Below are 19,445 nucleotides of genomic sequence, written 5' to 3'. Positions count from 1 at the left end.
AGGGAAGTGGAAGCCATGCAGCAAGGACGAGGCGCTGCTCTGGCCTAGGAGGAGAGGGGGTGAGGCTCCAGGGAGAATTGGGGGCACACAGCAGGAGCCAAGACTGGGGAACCTTCTGGAAGCACCCTTGGGGTGCCAGGCCTCAGGCAGGGCGGGGCACAGGTGTTGCCCCATGTCTCCGTGAGCCACAAGCCTAGACAAGGCTGGACGGGACGGCTGCCCGTCCCCGGGAGCCGGCTCCCTTTTCCCATGGGAGCCGAGTCAGCTGGCGCAGGGGAGACCCCTCCCCCCAGAGGAGGGGAGGCGGCTGGGCAAGGGAGGCGGGCGCAGGAGGGAGGGAGGGTAGGGAGGGAGGGCGCGGGGAGAGGGTCCTGCCTGATTTCGGCTCAGCCGGAGGACACACTGAAGGTTATCGGAGAGGCGAGTTTCCGGAAAGAGGGAGAGAAGAGTCACGGTCTCATTCCCCCCCTTGTCCCTCAAGTCCCTACAGTTCCAGATCTCACACCCGCGCCCAAGCGTATAAAAGCTGTGCTTACGCGGGTGAGCCAGGGAGGCCCGCCGTGCCGGGAGGCCGGGGCCAGGTGAGTGCATGCATGCTCCCATTCCCAAGGTCAAAGCAGCAGCGCCCCTTGCACGCGCGGCAGGGGGAGCAGGGCACAAGCGTGTGCGACGCGGGCGGGCGGAGGGCTGCGAACCATGCCGTGGCCAGCGTGTGCAGTCTGCGTGGCAGTCTGCGCGACGGCGAGGGTGGGCAGGCGCGGGGTGTGGGGCATGCAGGGCGCGGGCGCCACCACGCAGCATGCTGGGTGCGCGGGCGATGCACACACAGGAGCAGCACAGGGCTCAGGCCAGCCCCGTGCCGTGCGGGGAGCGGGTGCGGGGAGGACCCCCTTGGCCTCGCCTCTCCTGAGCTGCTTGCTCCCCATGCAGTGAGTGCGCTGCCCCCCCCCAGCCAACCAACCCCTCCTACCGGAACTGACTAGGACACGGACAGGGCGGGAGAGGGCCCAGAGGCTCCCCAGGGCCGCAGACCGCACCCCAAGCCCTGCTAGTTCCCCGGAAAATGTCCAAGTAGCAGAACGGACTGGAGTCCAGCCTCCTGACCCTCCCCATGGCCTGAGTGGCCGGCTAGGCCCTGTCTCAAGGTACGGAGTGCTCTTGTTAACTCTCTCCAGAACCTTCTAAGCTGCTGCAGGAGGCCAAGCCAGGAGGTGGGGAGCCCCTCTCTCCAGCCAGCCCAGCACCCCCTTGCTAGCTGAGGGCGCTCCCCTCAGCCAGGCCCCTCCCCTCCGCTCCTCTCCGCTCCCCTCCGCTCCTCTCTGCTCCCCTCCGCTGCCCTCTGCTCCCCTCCACTGCCCTCTGCTCCTCTCTGCTCCCCTCCACTGCCCTCTGCTCCCCTCCGCTGCCCTCCGCTCCCCTCCGCTGCCCTCCGCTCCTCTCTGCATCCGCGTGCCCACGGGCCCATCCGCCATCACAGCCAGCAGTAGCCCCCAGCACAAGGATGGATATGAGAACAGGTGCGGGGGTGGGGGGAGGGAAGTGGGGAGTCAGGGAGTTGGGGCGTCAGAGATGACAAGGCTTTACGACCAAGGCCCAAAAGTAAGAGAAAGAAAAGATAATTACTACAGAGCTGGTTGCAAGGACACACTTTTTTCACCATCTTCCCTGAAGCACAAAGAGAGAGCAGCGTTACAGATGAAGGCACACGGGACATCTCCACGCTGCGCACGGCGCGCACGCCCAGCAGGAGCGTGGGGGGGGGGGGGGGGGGGAGACGACACGCGGCCACGCGGCCCGGCCGGCCCTGGGTGAAGGCTCGCCACGCGCATGTCCACTGACCATCCCTCCACCCGCTCCTGCTGGGCGTCACAAAGCACTCGCGTTAGTACCGCCGTGACAGCTTCAAGTCACACTCAACGCTTTAGTTCCACGCTGCGGACAAACATCCTAACAACCTCCCCCCCCCCCCCCCCCCCGCCCCGAAAGCACTTTAAAAGTATGTGGAAAGCAAGCCATCTTTGAACGTAGAGAGAGCGTGAAGCCAAGCCGTGCTTCGGGGCCAGTGCGGGCCAGCGAGCGTGTAGGGGAGTCACACCCCGCCCCGCGCGCGCGTCGGCCGGCCGCCCCGCCCTGCCTCTGCAGAGACACCATCTCCCCGCCATACCCGCTGCGCTGCGGAGACCCACCCAGCCGCAACACCACCGCTGAGCGCTGCTCAGGCTCCAGCCCTCCCCTGATGGACGGACAGAACCCACGCAAGTGGTACTTGGGACGCTTTGCTTTCTTTCTGCCCCTCAGCTACTGCGGTCCTTCCGTGGGCCGCCCGCCCGCCAGTGCCGGGTCAGCCGGTGGGAGCAAGGCCGCCGGCCGGGCCTCAATGAGGCAGGAGTCGCGGGAGGGGCGCAGACCATGCTGCCCAGGCGCTGCCCCCAGGGGCCTCCCGGCCCCTCTGTGGAGATGGCCATGTACCACTGGACACCAGTCACCACGGAACACCACGCTGCCATTTCTCCCCAAGGACCCGGCACGATGGCCTGGCACATGCACAGGAAGCGCGCAGTAACCACGCCAGAAGTTTGAGGCCTTATGAGACCGTGATCCACACTCCCATGAAGGTTCATTCTTTACTTAACTTTTTCATTTTTAGGTTTTTTGGGGTGCCAATCCTGGGGCTTGAACTCAAGAGTCTGGGTGCTGTCTCTGAGCTTATTGGCTTAAGGCTAGTGTGCTCTACCACTTGAGCCACAACTCATTTCTGTGTTTTGGTGGCTCATCGGCGATGAGAGTCTCACAGATTTTCTTGCCCTGCTGGCCTGGCTTTGAACTGTGATCCTCTAGGAGGACAGGCGAGAGCCACCGGCGCCCAGCGCTGTACTGTCATCTTCTTTCAGCCTGTGTGTACCAACCACCTACTGGGCAGCCTGGAGCGCCTCCTAAGTGCCAGCGGGTTCTGTACTCAGCGTCTGCTCTGGCCTGTCTGCAGCTGGGGGGGGGGGGGGGGGGGGGGGCGCACACCCAGGAGGGCAGGCCAGCTTGCTCCTAGGAGAAAATCTCAGCAGTTTTCACATGGGCTTAGACCTTTAACAGGTAACTGCTTGTCAAGAAAAGCACGCCAAAAACCCTGTTTGAATTACTAATCTCACAGGGGCAGAGGGAAGTAGTGGTGGAAGAGCCACACCTCCACTTCCTTCCAACTCTTTGGAGGTGAAATGGAGATAGGAGTCCCACAGACTTTCCTGCCGGGCTGGCTTCAAACTGCGATCCTCAGCCTCCTGAGTAGCTAGAATGGCAGGTGTGAGCCGCGGGCACCAGGCTCCAGCATCAATTCAACTGGTACAGGTGAAAGCTTAATCGAGGAAAAAAATACCCAAACAAACAAAGATTTCAACTCACTCAGAAAATAAGGGTAAGTTCTGCCTGTTACCAGACTCTTAAGCACACCAGGAGTCGGTTCCAAACAAGAGGGGGGGGGGGGGGGGGGGAGCACCGAGCAGGCCCGCACAGCAAGCACCCTGCCACCTCTGGCTGTCTGGAGCCCAGGAGGCAGCAGTCCTGCAGGGTGCCATGTCTGCAGCTTTTACGAGTGAACCCAGGACCCAAACTTCTGAGGGTACTAATAGCCAAGCCACTGAGTGGATGACATAACGAGACAAATGAAAATGACTGCACGACAAGTCAGATCCAAAAGCAGCAGAAAAACACGGACAAGGAAGGATAAAGGTGTTACACACAAAGAGCCAAGCAGGGCGTACTCAGAAATCGGGTCCTCCTGCCACCGGCCTTGAACGCCACCTGCTCAGACGCACAGTTAAACTTCGCACAGCCTGTGAGAAGGGGAACAGGGAAAAACAGAGAGAGAGAGAGAGAGAGACAGAACACAACTACAAGATGTTAGAAACTGGAGGCGGGCGCGGTGGAAGGCACTCAGATGGCACACACAGCGAGCCCGGCGGGTGACATGGAGCGGCAAACACAAGCCCAGCCGCCGCCTGCCCAGGCTGACGCTTCGCTTTGCTTCTGCGCTGGTCCTTGTCAACCAACTAGATTCACCTGGTAAACAGGACAACCTACTTCTAGGTTCTATCAAACTGTGGCAAAGAAAAGTTGTTTTATTTCATTCTTTTCCACCTAGATGCCCAACTCTTCAGGTCTAACTCTAATGTGACTGTTTTCAGCGACAGTTGACAAAGCCAACCTCTACTGTGAGAGACAGATAGATGCTTGGCAGGTACAACTAGTTCTCTGCACAGCACTCCCTTATTTACAAATTTTAAAGAAAACACCTTAGTTTCCAGAAATTGCTAGAAACTCCTTAGAAGGTGGTCCTGGAAGTGTCTGACTACTATTAAAGGCTAAGTTCCAACCCCAAGTAAGTTCTTCATCTAATCCCCAGAAAGAAGCCCTATCATGAGTGCTCAGAACCATAAGCCCGAAGGTTCTAGCCTCAGCCCGGTCTCCGGTGGAGTCCAGAGCCGGCTCCCCCCACAGGCAGGCAGGTGTGTTCTGATGAGCTGGTGACACGAAGTTACTACTTATCCAGCTGTCATCCTGGGCATTTCCATGTTTCTGGAAGGTGGTGGTTGCTGTGGTTCTTTTACCTTGACCTGGCGCAGCAAGGCTTGGTACAGAGATGGCGCCATCGCTGGTGAAAGCTGAGTAGAGGTTGTCACTGGAGGGAGAGGGCTTCAGAGGCTGGAGCAGCTGGCTGTGGCCCGTCTCGGAGGTGTTGCTGGTGGGGTGGAGGGTCTGCTGCGGGTGCAGGACGGAGGCCCCGCTCTGCCCAGACAGGTTCCCTGCCACGGGTAAAGGGCCGTGAGAGGCGCGCCCGGCAAGCCCACTCCCACGCCGTCCATTCACAACGCGGAATAGTGAAGGACGGGTCAACGGCCTGGGTGCTGAGGAGGGGGAATGTCCTGAGCGTGACGCGACGCGAGGGAGAGCTGAGATTTTACACTTTAGCTACTTAAGAGGGAGCACAGGCGTGAGCTGAGGGAGGCTGGACAGGACGCTGTGTGTGGATGAAGAACCCCATTCGCACGTGCATGATCACGTGTTTTGGCCTGAAACCTGACTGCACTTGCGCATTCCCTGGACTCCCACTGCACACAAGTGGGCTTGAAGAGCGTCGCATGCGTGTCAGAACCTAAACTAGCTGACCCTGCAACAAATCACTTCATCAATGCTATACGAACCGGTCGTGTGCTCAAGCAAAGTCAGGTCTGGGCACTGATTCTTCCAAGAATGAAGAGAAGACTCAGCATTTGCTATGAGCTTTGCAAATACTCTCCAACTTTCTGAGATCAGACCGGCAAATGAAACAGACATCCGGAGTGTCTGTGTGGTCTTTGTGTATACTTAATTCTAGCTGCCAGGATGACCTGAAGCTTAGTGAACAGCCAGTAAGGTCCAAGAGCTCTGTTAGGCTGAGTTACATGGGTTAGTTATCTAGAACGACTACAAATGAGGATTACTGGGACACAACAGCATGGACGCCGCACAGCTACCCTACTCAACTCTCTGTAGGGTCAAAGGGCAGCCCTGGAAGGGCTAGTGAGGCCCTATCTCAACGCCCATACAGCTAACAAACTTGGGAGTAGGAGGAGGGTTACCTTGCGCAGCTGGAGACAGAAGCAGCAAGTGGCTGCCTTGGTCGGGCTTACCTGAGAGCTGCGGGCTCTTATTCCCCAGTGAGCTGCTGCGACTCGACTTGCTGCCTTTGCTTTTAGTGGGCCGCCTTCTCCTGCCCGAGAGCGGGGCGGCGGGGGGGAATGATGACGGCAGGGGGCACCTTGCCCAGTTTGGTGTACAAACATTCAATCTCCTGCTTCTGGCGACTTTGCAGGTCCTGAATCTCTTTAAGATGTCTATGAAAAATAAGCAAACATAGAAAATGTTTTAAGCAAAATGTTTTGCTTTGCTCAAACAAAAAGTAAGCCTGATTTTTTTTTGGGGGGGGGGGGGGATCAGTTGTGGGGCTTGACCTCAGGGCCTGGGTGTGTTTTGAGTCTCTGAGCTCAAGGCCAGCACTCTACCACTTGAGCCACAGCACCGATTCCACTTTTTGAACGGTTAATTGGACATAAGAGACTGATGAGGACTTTCCTGCCCAGGCTGGCTTTGAACCACAATCCTCAGCTCTCAGATCTCCTGAGCAGTTAGGATTATAGGGGTGAGCCACTGATGCCTGGCTAAAAATAAGCATACTCTTCAATCTGCCTTCAGTCATCTGTACTTCTGTCAACCCATCTTGCCAATTCCAACTGCGAACAGTTGAGAATGGGTGAGGAGAAAAGGATTCCCAGGCCATAGGTGAATAGGATATTCTGACTCAATTTGATTAAAAAATAAAAATAAAAACCTGCCAACATAGTTACACACGCAGTGCCAGTGTTAGACTCATGTGGTAGACTTGACGGCCACAGAGGGTACGGTGCGCGAGCGCGGCCGTGGCGAGGGGCTGGGCGAGTGGCGTCCCAGCACGGTCGGCGGGCACGCCGCCTCCAGCTCGGAGGAACACCACGTCAGCACCAGGCGCTCTGCCCCAGTAGACCATCGGCCATTATTTTTCTTAGGAGCAAACATACTTTTCCCGAAGTCGCCGGAGCTCTGACTTTAAATCTTCATCTTCAATGTCCGATTCGTTGTCACTGCTCATGTAAGAGGAGTTGAAGGAGTTGCTAAGGCTCTGGCTTAGACTCTGGATGGGAAGGCTCTTGGAGCAGAGGTGAGGCGGGGACTGCGGGCTGCCTGAGCCGTCGTCCAGGCCCCTGCTGAGAAAGGCAGCCTCCAGGTCGGAGGATGGCCCGTTCAGATGTAAAGGCTGGGCCGGCTCCGGCTTGTCTTTCTTTGGTATGGCGGTGGGAAGAGCAGCGTGTGCAGAGTCTCTGAAGGGAGGAGATGCGGCTGACTCCTGCTTCACCTCTGCCATCTTGTCCTCAGTTCTCGACACTGAGAAACGACCCACTTTGCTGGCTGTAGCTGTCACCTGAAAACGCCCGACCTTGGTGGGCTGCCCCGCTTCCAGCGTTGTTTCTGAGGCGGGGGGTTGGTGGGCGCTGTCTGGAGCATCCGAGGGGACCCCGGGGGCTGGCACCCCGCCAGGCCCTGGCTGCACCAACGTGCTCTCTGGGCTGCTACTCGACAGTACGGATGACTCCGACGTGCTCGACTCAAAGTGGACAGACTTCACATCTTCTGGCTTAGTTTTGCCAACTTTCTGGACATCATCTGTGGCAACTGAAACCTGAGTTGAGAGAGACAGACAGACAGATTAAAAACTACTGTCCCCAAGTTAATTTCTAGCATAGGTTGTTAAACAAAAGAAAACCAGTTTATTCTCCGGTAAATGAACAGGCTGAATCTCTCTCCATAGTCTGAGAAAATTTTCAACTGAGAAAGCCAGACTGAACTCCACCACAGAGAGAGTGCGTGCTGAGCAAACAGGCTGCGTACCACGGGAGAAAGCAGATGGAGGACGCCACAGGAGAAGCAGGCACCGCGCTGGGTGGGAAAGGAGACTGTTCACTGGGAACCCAGCAGCAGCACCAAGATGCCCACCACACACAACGCACCACACACAGGGACCAGGCTGCACCTCAGTGAAAACATACGCAACGGCCAGGAAAATGCTGAAGGCTACGTGTGAAGAAGCAGCCCTCACTAAATGCCAGCTAAGCCTCAAAAGAAACAATTCAACCAAGAGGTACCAGAAGGGAAGATACAGATTCTTGTCCTGGTTTTCCATAACTCTAAATTCAAACTTGGCCCAACTACAAACTCTCAGACCTTCAAAGTCAACAAAGGAAAAATTATCAACTATGATTCCCAACTCTACAAGCTAGCTCAAAAATAACTTGTAGAGCGGGCACTGGTGGTTCACGCCTGTCATCCCAGCTACTCAGGAGGCTGAGATCTGAGGATCACGGTTCCAAGCCAGCCCGGGCAGGAAAATGAGACTTTTTTCTCCAATAAACCACTAGAAAACTGAAAGTGGCACTGTGGCTCAAGTGGTAGAGCGCTCACCTTGAGCTGAAGAGCTGAGGGACAGCGCCCAGGCCCAGAGTTCAAGCCCCACGACTGACAAAAAACAAAAAAACAAACAAACAAAAAAATAATAATTTGCAGGGGCTGGGAAAGTGACTCAGTGGAAGAGCGCTCTCCTTGAACTGAAGAGCTCAGGGACAGAGCCTAAGCCCAGAATTCAGGTCCCACAACCAAACACACGCACGCACACGCATACACACACACACACACACACACCCTTGCAAACAGTTGTGGAAGCGGTGCTGTTTTGTCCTAGGGCTTGATCTCAGGGCCTAGCTGCTGTTCTTGAGCTTTTTTGCTTGAGACTAGTGGTCTATTACTTAAGCCACAACTCCACTTCTGGCTTTCTGGTGGTTGATTGTAGGCAAGAGTCATGGACTTTCCTGCCCAGGCTGGCTTTGAACCAGGATCCTCAGATCTCAGCCTCCATAGTAGCTAGGATTGCAGGTGTGAGCTACCAATGCCTATGTTTTGTTTTTGTCAGTTGTGGCGCTTGAACTCTGAACCTGGGCGCTATCCCTGAGCTCTACCACTGGAGCCACAGAACCACTTCTGGTTATCTAGTGGTTTACTAGAGGTAAGAGTCTCGTGGACTTTCCTCTTTGGGCTGGCTTTGAACCATGATCCTCAGATCTCAGCCTCCTGAGTAGCTAGGCTTACAGGCTTGAGCCATTGGTGCTTGGCTACACTACTTTTATGAAAGCAAATGACAGTTATCAGTTGTGTCCCAAATAGAGAGGCAATAATCTTACATATACACAGAAATTATAGTCTTACCTGAAATCGCCCCATCTTAAGAACAGCAGCTCCTGAACCACTGGCTAGGACAGAACCCTCTGTGCCTTGAAACAGACACAGAAGAAGACAGATTAGCGCTTTTTTTTTTCTTTAGTTAGCTGCTTTCCTCCCGCTAGAGAAACGAGAGTAAGATTTTACTTAATCCATTTATTTATTTATTTTTTGGTCAGTTGTGGGGCTTGAACTCTGGGCCTGGGCGCTGTTCCTCAGTTCTTCAGCTCAAGGCTAGCACTCTACTACTTGAGCCACAGCACCACTTCTGGCTTTTCTGCTTATGTGGTGGTGAGGAATTGAACCGAGGGCCTCATGCATCCAAGGCAAGCATTCTACCACTGAGCCACCTTCCCAGCCCCAACCTCACCATATTTTTACCTAGGTGGGTCTCAAACTGTAAGCCTCTAGGCTTTTTTGCTTCAAGCTAGAGCTTTGCTACTTGAACCAAAGTTCCATTTCTGGCTTTTTTAGTGCTTAATTGGAGATAAGACTCTCTGGGGCTGGGAAGGTGGCTCAGTGGTAGAGTGCTTGCCTTGAATGCCTGAGGCCCTGGGTTCGATTCCTTAGCACCACATAAGCAAAAAGAAAAAAGCCAGAAGTGGCTCTGTGGCTCAAGTGGTAGAGTGCTAGCCTTGAGCTGAAGAGCTGAGGGACAGCGCCCAGGCCCAGAGTTCAGGCTCCACGACCAGACGACCCCCCCCCCCCCCAAAAAAAAAAAAGACTCTCAAGGACTTTCTTGCACTGGTTGGCTTCAAACCATAGTCCTCAGATCTCAGCCTCTTGAGTGCTAGGATTATAGGCATGAGCCACAAGCACCAAGCTGTAAATTACTTGTTTTTAAACAAGCGATCCAATTCAGAATGTAACTGACTTGAATTAAAATATTTCAGCCAGGCACTGGTGGCTCATGCCTATGTAATCCTAGCTACTCAGGAGGCTGAGATCTGGGGATCACAGTGCAAAGCCAGCCCGGGAAGGAAAAGTCCATGAGACTCTTATCTCCAATAAACTACTCAGAAAACCAGAAATGGAACTGTGGCTCAAGCCTTGAGCTGAAGAGCTGAGGGACAGGGCCCAGGCCCAGAGTTCAAGCCCCACGACTGACAAAAAAAAAAAAAAAATCAATGGATTAAGTAAAATCTTACATGTGTATCTTTATACAAGTCCATGTCCAGGCCTTTCAAGTGCATCTATCTATCAAGTACATAGCAAGTGTTCAGAAATGAGGACGCTGAGTGTAAACTCTCCAATGACAGGTTTCAGGCATGTACCACCAACTCCAACTTCCAAGTCAGCTTTCATAAACATGCTAGCATTTCCCACCTCCTTCTAACAAAAATGTTACCTAGAGAATAACAGTTTCTTATGCTAAGAAACTGAATCATTACCTGACGTTTCAGATGCCTTAGCGCTTAATAAACAAAAAATTCAATCAGCTAACCTTGCATGCTTTAGCTATTATCAAAGTTCCCTAGACATGGAATATGGAGGAATGTTCCTTGTACATCTTAACTGCACCCACGTTCTCAAGAACGCATCTCTGAAATGGCACATTCTGTACTTCCCACAAGCACCCACAGAGTCTGAACGCCCAGGCGAGCTCTTTATCGTGACTGCTCTCCTGGTCAGCGCCAAGGCTGCAGCTCACCGTGCTCCTGAGGCTGCGGGCCAGCTTCCGTAACCGCGGGCGGAGCCTCTACAGACACTGGCTGCAAGACACAGACACACACCACAGCAGCTTCAGTTTCAGTCATTCTTACGCCGTTCCGCTGACACCGTCCCTCAGGTCTTTGTGTAATGGCAGTTGTATACAGAAAAGAATACTATGTCGAAGGGAATTTTATTTTCTCTTACAAGTTTGCTTTTGAGAAGCACCTTTTTTTGGGGGGCAGGGGGAGAGGCCAGTCCTGGGGCTTGAACTCAGGGCCTACGTGCTGTCCCTGAGCTTCTTTTGTTCAAGGCTAGCACTCTACCACTAGAGCCACTGTGCCACTTCTGGCTTTTTCTATGTGGTGCTGAGGAATCAAACCCAGGGCTTCATGCTAGGTAAGCGCTAAGCTACATTCCCAGCCCCAACAATCAGCTTTTATGAGACATGTCGAGTATTGCCTTTAAAAATTTCCTCACAGGATATTTAAAGAATACATTAAAAAGTCACAGAAAAGTGGTTTGTATCAAACATTATTATTGCACAAAGCATAACCTCCTCCAGAGAATAATACAAAATCCACAGGACTGATCTACAATGTAATCTACCGAGGGGAAAGATTAAAAAAAAGAAGCATCTTTCTAGTCTTTTCCACAGTGTTAGCATTTTACAGGTCTGCCTCTTTTCTGTTGGGTGGAACAAGCTCTCTTGTTCCACCACATAGGTGTGAGCGATACAATGCGTTTGGGGTTCAGAAGAGACTGGGGACTAAACGCTTACCCCTCCTGCAGACGCCACTGTGATGCTCTCTGGACTAAGTGTTCTTCTCAGCTGGGCATCAAGGTCTTCTAGAGGTTGCTGGAAGGGCAAAGAGTTACAGTTCATGTAAGTACACCTCCAGAGCTGCTACATGCAGCCTAGACATATAGGACACACTGTTTCATTCTTTAGATTACAACAGAACATGTGTTCCCATTAAATACAAGATAGTATACTAAAATTTGGCATAACCTTTTGATGGTCCTCAAGTCTGCATGCCACTCTGTCAGGCCTTAAGAGTAACTCAGTGACACTTACGTTTTCACAGCTTTGAAGTTACCCTTATCTTTGAGAGGCAATGCTGGTGTTAGGGCCTCAAGTGCTCTACCATGGGGCCATGCCCCCAGCCCTTCCTGTCTTGTATCTGATGACCCCTGTGCCCATCTGCCGTCTTCTGTCCATCTATTTCTATACTGGTCCTCACGCTTTTGTCTAAACACGCTGGCACGACTCCCTCACCCTCCATGCTTCCTGTGACCGTCTGCACTCACCGAGAGCTCTTTTAGGGGGAAGAGGGGAGTGGTGGTGGTCATGGGACCCCACTGTGTCGCCCAGGCTGGTCTACACTTCTCACACGGGGGCTGTTCCCAGCCTGGCCTCCCAAGCGCCAGGATCACCGTGCAGCCAAGTGCTTGGCTTCGGAACGCGTGCTGTTTTTTCTTTTTTGGTGGCACTCAGGTTTGAACTCCGAAGCCTCATGCTTGCTAGGCAGGTACTTTACCAGTAGAGAGACCCTGGCGGCCCTTTTACTTTCATTATTTTTTGAGTAGGGTCTCCTGTCTTTCCCTAGGCTAGACTGCAATAGTCCTAATTCAAGCCTCCCGATAGCTGGAGGGACGGGTGCAGGCCTTGAACCTTCTGATCTACCTCCCCAGAAGCTGGGATTATAAGCATGAGCCACTATGCTATGCTGCAAGCCTGATTTTCGTTAGGAACAAGCTTAAAACCAAACGCTCATTTTTTGTTAGTTTTTACATTGAACTCCCATCCCACTCCCATCTCCCTCAATCTGAGGGCTGGAGAGTGAGTTCTCACTGGGAATTATCCCTGACAGTAGCGAGTTCTTCACCTTACGATCTATTCGATACTGGGATGGAAGAAGAAGGGATAAATTCAAACTAGTCTTCTCAAGTAAGTAGCCCGGCATGCTTTTCTTACATGTAACTCCAAAATAAATTCCTAATTCAGTTTTAAAGTTTATTAGTGGGTCCCATGTTAACTCTCTCACAGTTACAATGGATTTCCAACAAGCACTTCCCCTATGGAAGCTGTCAGTGAGGGGAACAGGTGAGCAAATGAAGTCATGATTTCAGGACTACATGAATTCTGATCACCTCGGCAACTCCATAAGCGTGAGCAGGGGATCTATAAGTTCATATACTGCTCATCTCAGATCCTTTATGAGTAATATTATAATGCTAGCATTCACTGGAGTGTGTTATTTCTATGTAATTTTCATCAGTCCCTAACTTCGCTAGTTGCTTAATAAAAGAAACAATGAACATTCGTTAAAGTTTATGTTAAACTTAGAAAAGAGTCCTATCAATGCAGTTTCCTCCTTTTCAAACTGACCTTGCACCATGACCCAAGAACTGGGATTACAGCGGTACACCACCACACCTGACTTGTGGTTGTCTTTTCTTACTAAGTTTTATTACATAAAACTTCTTATTTCTGGGATAGCTTAGAAGCAAACCTTACATTTAAAATACAGTTTCACTATTCTATCAAGTAAGAAGCTGAGCACCAGAGGCTCATGCCTGTAATTCTAGCTACTCAGGAGGCTGAGATCTGAGGATCACAGTTCATAGCCAGCCTGGGCTGAAAAGTCCCTGTGAGATTCTTATCTCCAATTAACCACTCAAAAACCAAAAGTGGTGCTGTGGCTCAAGTGGTAGAGCACTCACCTTGAGCTGAAGAGCTCAGGGACAGCACCCAGGCTCAGAGTTTGAGCCCCATGACAAAAAAAAAAAAAAAAAATATATATATATATATATATATATATATATATATATATATATATATATATAATCTATTGATATTAGTATTAACTATTTAAACATTAGTCAAATGTTTTCTAGATGACCTGAAGCAATATTCTGGACAATAACAACAGAAAAACAGTGGGCCTGGGGCATCACCTGCCAAGTTGTCAAAGGAAGGTGTCTCTAAGCTAAAGCCACAAGGAGCCAGCCACGACCATGCCAGAGAGAATGTAAGCAAGCTCTGGGAAGGAGAGCAGGGACCAAGAAAGAGAGGTATGTGTCTCAGGGCACCTGAGTTTGTGAGGGTCCAGGAAAAGGCGGCAGCTGCTCGCAGGTCAGAGCCCCAGCTGGAAGTTCAGTGCCCCCTGGCAGCACCTACAACGGAGAGAATTCAAGTCCCTGAGATACTAATGGTCAAGATTCACATTACAAACCAGCCAATCTGAATGCAGAAACATGAACTATGTGTAGTTAAAGCTTGCTTATCACCCAGGCTACACTGATGTATTTTAAATAAAGGACTTAACCAATGGTACGTTGTAAGAGTTAATCTGAAATAACTATGAAATGGTGAAATCTAATAAAAGGTAGTTCCTGAAGGAAAACAAAGAGAACACTGCGTTACACAGATAAGAAACAGACTCCAGATTTCTTTTTGTTGGACAGTTGTGGGGCTTGAACTCATCAGGGCAGTGACCCTGAGTTTTTGGTTTTTTTTTTTGGTCGGCTGTGGGGCTTGAACTCTGGGCTTGGGCACTGTCCCTGCACTCTTCAGTGCAAGGCGAGAGCTCTACCGCTTGAGCCACAGCACCACTTCCGATTTTCTAGTGTTTAATTGGAGATGAGTCTCACAGACTTTTCTGCCCGGGCTGGCTTTGAACCATGATCCTCAGATCTCAGCCTCCAGAGTAGCTACGATTACAGGTGTGAGCCACTGGCGCCCGGCTACCCTAAGCAGTTTTTGCTCAAGGTTTCTGTTCTGCCACTCGAGCCACAGCGCCACTTCTGGTTTTCTGGTGATTTATTGGGAGATGAGAGTCTCATGGACTTTCCTGCCCAGGACTGCTTTGAACAGTGATCCTCAGATCTCAGTCTCCTAAGTAGCTAGGATGACAGGCATTAAGACACCAGGACCCAACGAGATATTTTTGAGGCCACTTATTTGATCTAAAAAAAAAAAAAAAAAAGAAATTGGGTGTCAGTAGCTCACATCTATAATCCTAGCTACTGAGCAATGCAGTTCAAAGCTAACCTGGGCAGGCAAGTCCATAAGGCTCTTTATCTCCAACAAATTACTCAGAAAAAGCCAGAAGGGGCACTGTGGCTCAAAGTGATAGAGCGCTAACCTTGAGCCAAAGAAGTGCATGGAGAGCGCCCAGAGTTGAAACCCCAAGACCAGCACACACACGCACACACATAATAAAATTAAAAAAATCAAATTCACATAAGAAAACATGACTTTCAAGAGAAAACAAAGGCTGACTTAAAAAAATAATCAATGGACAGATATAAATTCAAAACTATCAAGTGTTTTCTCTTCTGTCTGCAGTAAGACTTCACATAGATTGCCCTGACTTAGAGTAGCTCGACTTGAAAATGTTCTCAACTCAGGATGGTGCAAAATTACATTCAGTAGAAACCATAGATTAACTTTTTGTGTCTGAGTTGGAGGTCCAGCAATGAGCTTCTGAGTTTGGGTGCCAGTCTCCGCTGGCAGCACGCCGGGACCCCTGGAGCGGGGCTGGCACAGCAGGCCGGGCTGTCGGCAGTGCCTTCACAGGACAGCACAGCTCCCGCTCCACACTGCCCCGCGGTTCGAAGCTGCCGGGTCAGGGCCTATTAAGTGTATCAGTGCTGTCCTGGCTTACAATATCCTCCATTACTATGGTCTTGTAAAGTCAGGACACATCTGCATTACTCTAATATAAAAAGGTTTTCACATCTTCGTAATGCAGAAAGATGGCTGCATGAAATGCATCCTTGTTTCTGAGGCTTAGGAAGGCTGAGAGAGCAGAGAAGAGGAAATCCACCAGGGCAGAATGAGAAACTCCATGCTAGTTACGTACCTCTTCCTCCTCTCTACCACTTTCACCTTTGAGTGCCCATCCATCTCAAACAGAACTACTATGGAACCGAACAGCACAAAATGACTTCCGTCTCATCACAAACACAGCAGCTCAGCTAGCCGGGCGCCGGTGGCTCACACCTGTCATCCTAGCTACTCAGGAGGCTGAGACCTGAGGATCACGGTTCAGGGCCAGCCCTGGCAGGAAAGTGAGACTCTTATCTCCAAAACACCACTAGAAAACCGGAAGTGGTGCTGTGGCTCGAGTGGTAGAGCACTAGCTTTGAGTTGAAGAGCGCAGGGACAGCGCCCAGGCTTAGAGTTCAAGCCCCATGACAGACAAAAACAAAAACAGAGCAGTTCAACTACTCTCACCATGATCCCCTTGGCTGACAGACTCACAGCTGGTATAAACTAAGGAAAGCAATCATGTGACATAATTAATCTAAAATTCCTGCCATACTTCACAAAGGAAGTTCTGGGTTCAAAGTACGCGTGCTCTTTTTTTTTTTTTTTTTGGTCGATTGTGGGCATGAACTCTGGGTCTGGGCGCTGTCCCTCAGCTCTTCAGCTCAAGGCTAGTGCTCTACCACTTGAGCCATAGCGCCACTTCCGGCTTTTTCTGCTTATGTCGTGCTGAGGAATCGAACCCAGGGCCTCATGCATGCAAGGCAAGCACTCTACACTGAGCCACCTTCCCAGCCCCAGTACGCATGCTCTTACCACTATTGCCAGTTGAGGGCACTCAACATCTGTTAGGCACCTTCAGACCTGCAACTCTACCCTGCAAAGCAACTGGCCCAAGGCGTGGGCTAGGGCGAGGAAGTGAGGGAAGGGGCCCTCGGGTGGGCGTCAGAGAATCCTAACCAGAAAAGCTCACCGGAGGCTTAGCTGAAGGTGGCTTTGAGGGAGTCATCCCTGGTTTCATTCCCGACGTGGTGCTGACTGGGGCTGGCACGTAGCTGCTGGGGGTAGAAACCTGCCCGGGGGTGCCCACTGTCGTGAGCGGCAGACCCGCCGTTCCCAGCGGTAAGCTGGCTGGTGGCAGGCAGGTACTCGTCGTAGACGTCATGGGTTTGCTCGGTGCAACAGCGGTGGTGGGGACCCCTGGCGTGACCGTGGCCTCGGCCGCCAGTGACGTCTCCAGCGAGACGGGGGCGTGGGACGAGCCATGCTCGCTGAAGAGTGACCGCAGCTTCTCCTCCAGAGTCTTTATGTCATCGATGCCCGGAGCCTTTGGCTGCGTGTCGGCGTCCACGTCAGGACAGTGCGCGTGGGGCTGGCTGGGGAGCAGGGCTGGCTGGGGCTGGCCGTGGACGAGCGTCTGCTGCACGGCAGGCACGCTGGTGGCAGGCTGCAGCAGGGGCGGGACGCCGGGCACTTGCGGTAAGAGAGGCGTGCACGTCGGTGCGGCTGCTTGGGGAAGCACGGGCGTAGAAGCCACTGCGGATGGGAGGACCAGGGGATGCAGAGCAGCAGAGCCAGATGCTGCGGTCCCTGGGGAGGGCAAGGAGGAAGGCGCAGACAAAGGCACGGCCAACCCAGCTGTACTGCTATGTGACGGTTTGTCCAGGGAGTGGGCGCTAACCACCGCCGTTTCAGCCAGAGTCGGGGCGGAGGTGCTGCTGCTAAGCTGAAGGGGCGGCTGCGAGGCCGTGCTCGGGAATGGCACGGTGGCAGGAACCACAGGCGCAGCGCCCACCCCGGCAGTGGCCTGCGGCGGCAGCATGGCGGGAGGCCCTGGGCCAGGGGCGCTCGCACCGCCTGCTGCGGTGGTTACAGCGGTTGAAACTGTGACAGAAGGAAAAGCGCCTGTACTAGCAACAGTGCTCCCCGACACGGGGGCCTGAGACGGCTGCGCGGCTGTAGACACAGTGACCACGGGGGGCACTGTGCTGCTGGAGACCATGCCAGGAAGCGGCGGTGGCGGCTCCGACACAGACACAGGTGGGCCCGGGAGACCGCCGGAAGTGAGCACACCTGTGCTGGTGGGGACTCGGGCAAGTCCTTTGTCAGTGGGCACCGTGACTTCAGACTGAATCACTGCGGTGGAACTGTCAATAAGAGGGCTGCTGGTTACTGGGACTGACGCTGAAGGAGTAGCTGCTGCTGCGGCTGGGCCTCCAGGAACGCTACCCAGGAATGGAGGAAAGGCTGGTCCCGTGAGACTGAAGTTGGGAGGCGCTGTGCTGGGCCCTTCCGACGTCTGGGCATGTCTAAGCTCAGAAAAGGCCTGCTGGAGACTAAGGGAGGAGGCCGAGTGAGACAAGTTCATCCCAGGACCCTGAGACGCAGAGGCAGCAACTGCAGAGGAAAACCAAACACACACAACATGTAACGCATGCGCGTGTGAAACGTGCGCTATACACATACACACAACCCATTTTGAAAGGACAGATTCAAAGGACGTCCTATGAACTTATTTTTCTAATCAGTCACCAACAGAATCGCCTAGCATTAAATGCACACACTTGTCCCGAGGAAATGACATGCTCTAACACTGCAAAGTGTTTCTGGAAAACCATCAAGCACCAAGTAATGTGGAAGCGTTAAGAATTCCAAATGCAGAAGCTCACACGCAAGTCGACTGCGTATGTCGTTTCTGGGACGGCCGATTTCCTGCTCTCTTCTTTAGTCATCTCTATTGGCTATCTATTTCCTTCCTCCACATGTATACCTCAATTTTTATAATGTAATCTTTCCACTTTTTAAAAAAATCATTCATCATCATGAACTACCTCTTGATGATCAGCTCCATCGTAGCAGAGAGGCTGTAGAACTTACTGAAGTATGGCAGCATCAATCCTTACCTGTATCTGCTACTTCACTGGTGAAAATTTTTGATTCTCGTAATCGACTTTCAGGAACAGGGCTCACGATAAACCGTCTTCCAGCAGAATGAACAACTTGAGTTAAGGAACTGGTAGGAACCCCTGGACAAAATGAAACAAAACCGCTCAGTCGCATTATTGCATATGCTGTCCCCACGATGAAGCGTCAAGATAAACAACTTCTTATGTCAAAGGAAAATTCACCTATTTGCTGGGGCATGGAAGACACAGGAGTGGGTTGTTTGAACTCTCCTTCCAATTTCTACAATAGATAAAAGTAATAAAAGTAATAAATTCATTCCCAAAGGCAACCTCCGTGATTAGGCAATGACATGACAGTGCGAACAGAACATGAGTGCTTGGTCCCGATGACAGGTGCAAGGAGCCAGCAGGGGACCCTGTGCACAGGGCGACTGGTTCGGAGTACACAAGCTCCTCCATCTCCACCTCGGCACAGCGCGCCTACCTGAGAAGCCGAGAAGCCGTAGTCATCCTTTCCCTGCAGGCTCTCCAGCCCCCGGTCCCCCTCCGGCTCCACACTCACGTCCTCACTGAGCATCTCGTCAGCCTTTTCAATAATCTCCCGCACTTGAGCCACAAATGACTCTCTTTCGATTGCTAGGATAAAGTCATTGTTCACCTGAAATGAGATGTCACGTCCATCTGATTAGTGCCACGTTCTCAACAATGCTTATGACTTGGAAACTATCTGAACGTAAGCTAGGTTATTACATAGTTGATAAATAATAAATAAATAATAAATAATAAATAAATATCAAGTTCATCCTTCCTCATTTATTTTTGGCACTGGGGTTTGAACTCAGGGTCTTGAGCTATGCGAGGCAGGTGCTCTACCACGTGAGCTACAGCGCCACCCTTGTTTGCCTAAGGCAGCCTGAACCACAGTGCTCCTGTTTAAGTTTCCTGTGCATCTGGGCTGACAGATGTGTGCCACCAAGCCTGGATTCGACTAGTTGAAGTGGAGGTCTCATGAACTTTGTCTGGCTTGGCCTTGAGCCGTGACCTTCCCAATTTCTGTTGCCCTAGCAGTTAGGATTACAGGCATGAGCTACTACAACCCGCTAGTTCTTCCCCCTTTTAAGAAGCTCAATATTGGGCTCGGAAGGTGGCTCAGTGGTAGAGCGCTTGCCTTGCATGCATGAGGCCCTGGGTTCGATTCCCCAGCACCACATAAGCAAAAAGAAAAAAAAGCCGGAAGTGGCGCTGTGGCTCAAGTGGTAGAGCACTAGCCTTGAGCTGAA

At 52.1% G+C, this 19,445-nt stretch overlaps 1 protein-coding gene across 1 annotated transcript in view; it reads right to left on the bottom strand.

Moving 5' to 3' along the window:
• Wnk1 (WNK lysine deficient protein kinase 1) overlaps positions 1-19,445 on the bottom strand; it is an 84,620-nt gene that overhangs the window by 2,273 nt on the left and 62,902 nt on the right. Inside the window, 12 exon segments of the mRNA XM_042670133.1 lie at positions 4,599-4,793; positions 5,661-5,766; positions 5,768-5,864; positions 6,585-7,243; positions 8,821-8,885; positions 10,484-10,544; positions 11,264-11,341; positions 13,579-13,662; positions 16,233-17,656; positions 18,163-18,285; positions 18,388-18,445; positions 18,650-18,823. Of these exon segments, the coding sequence (XP_042526067.1) occupies positions 4,599-4,793; positions 5,661-5,766; positions 5,768-5,864; positions 6,585-7,243; positions 8,821-8,885; positions 10,484-10,544; positions 11,264-11,341; positions 13,579-13,662; positions 16,233-17,656; positions 18,163-18,285; positions 18,388-18,445; positions 18,650-18,823 (3,124 nt within the window).

This window comes from Dipodomys spectabilis, unplaced genomic scaffold, assembly GCF_019054845.1.
Source record: "Dipodomys spectabilis isolate Male_0828 unplaced genomic scaffold, ASM1905484v1 ptg000521l, whole genome shotgun sequence".
In the NCBI taxonomy this organism is placed as follows: Eukaryota; Metazoa; Chordata; class Mammalia; order Rodentia; family Heteromyidae; genus Dipodomys; species Dipodomys spectabilis.
The sequence above is the reverse complement of the archived record's forward strand: the minus strand, read 5'-3'. Positions and strand labels throughout refer to the sequence as shown.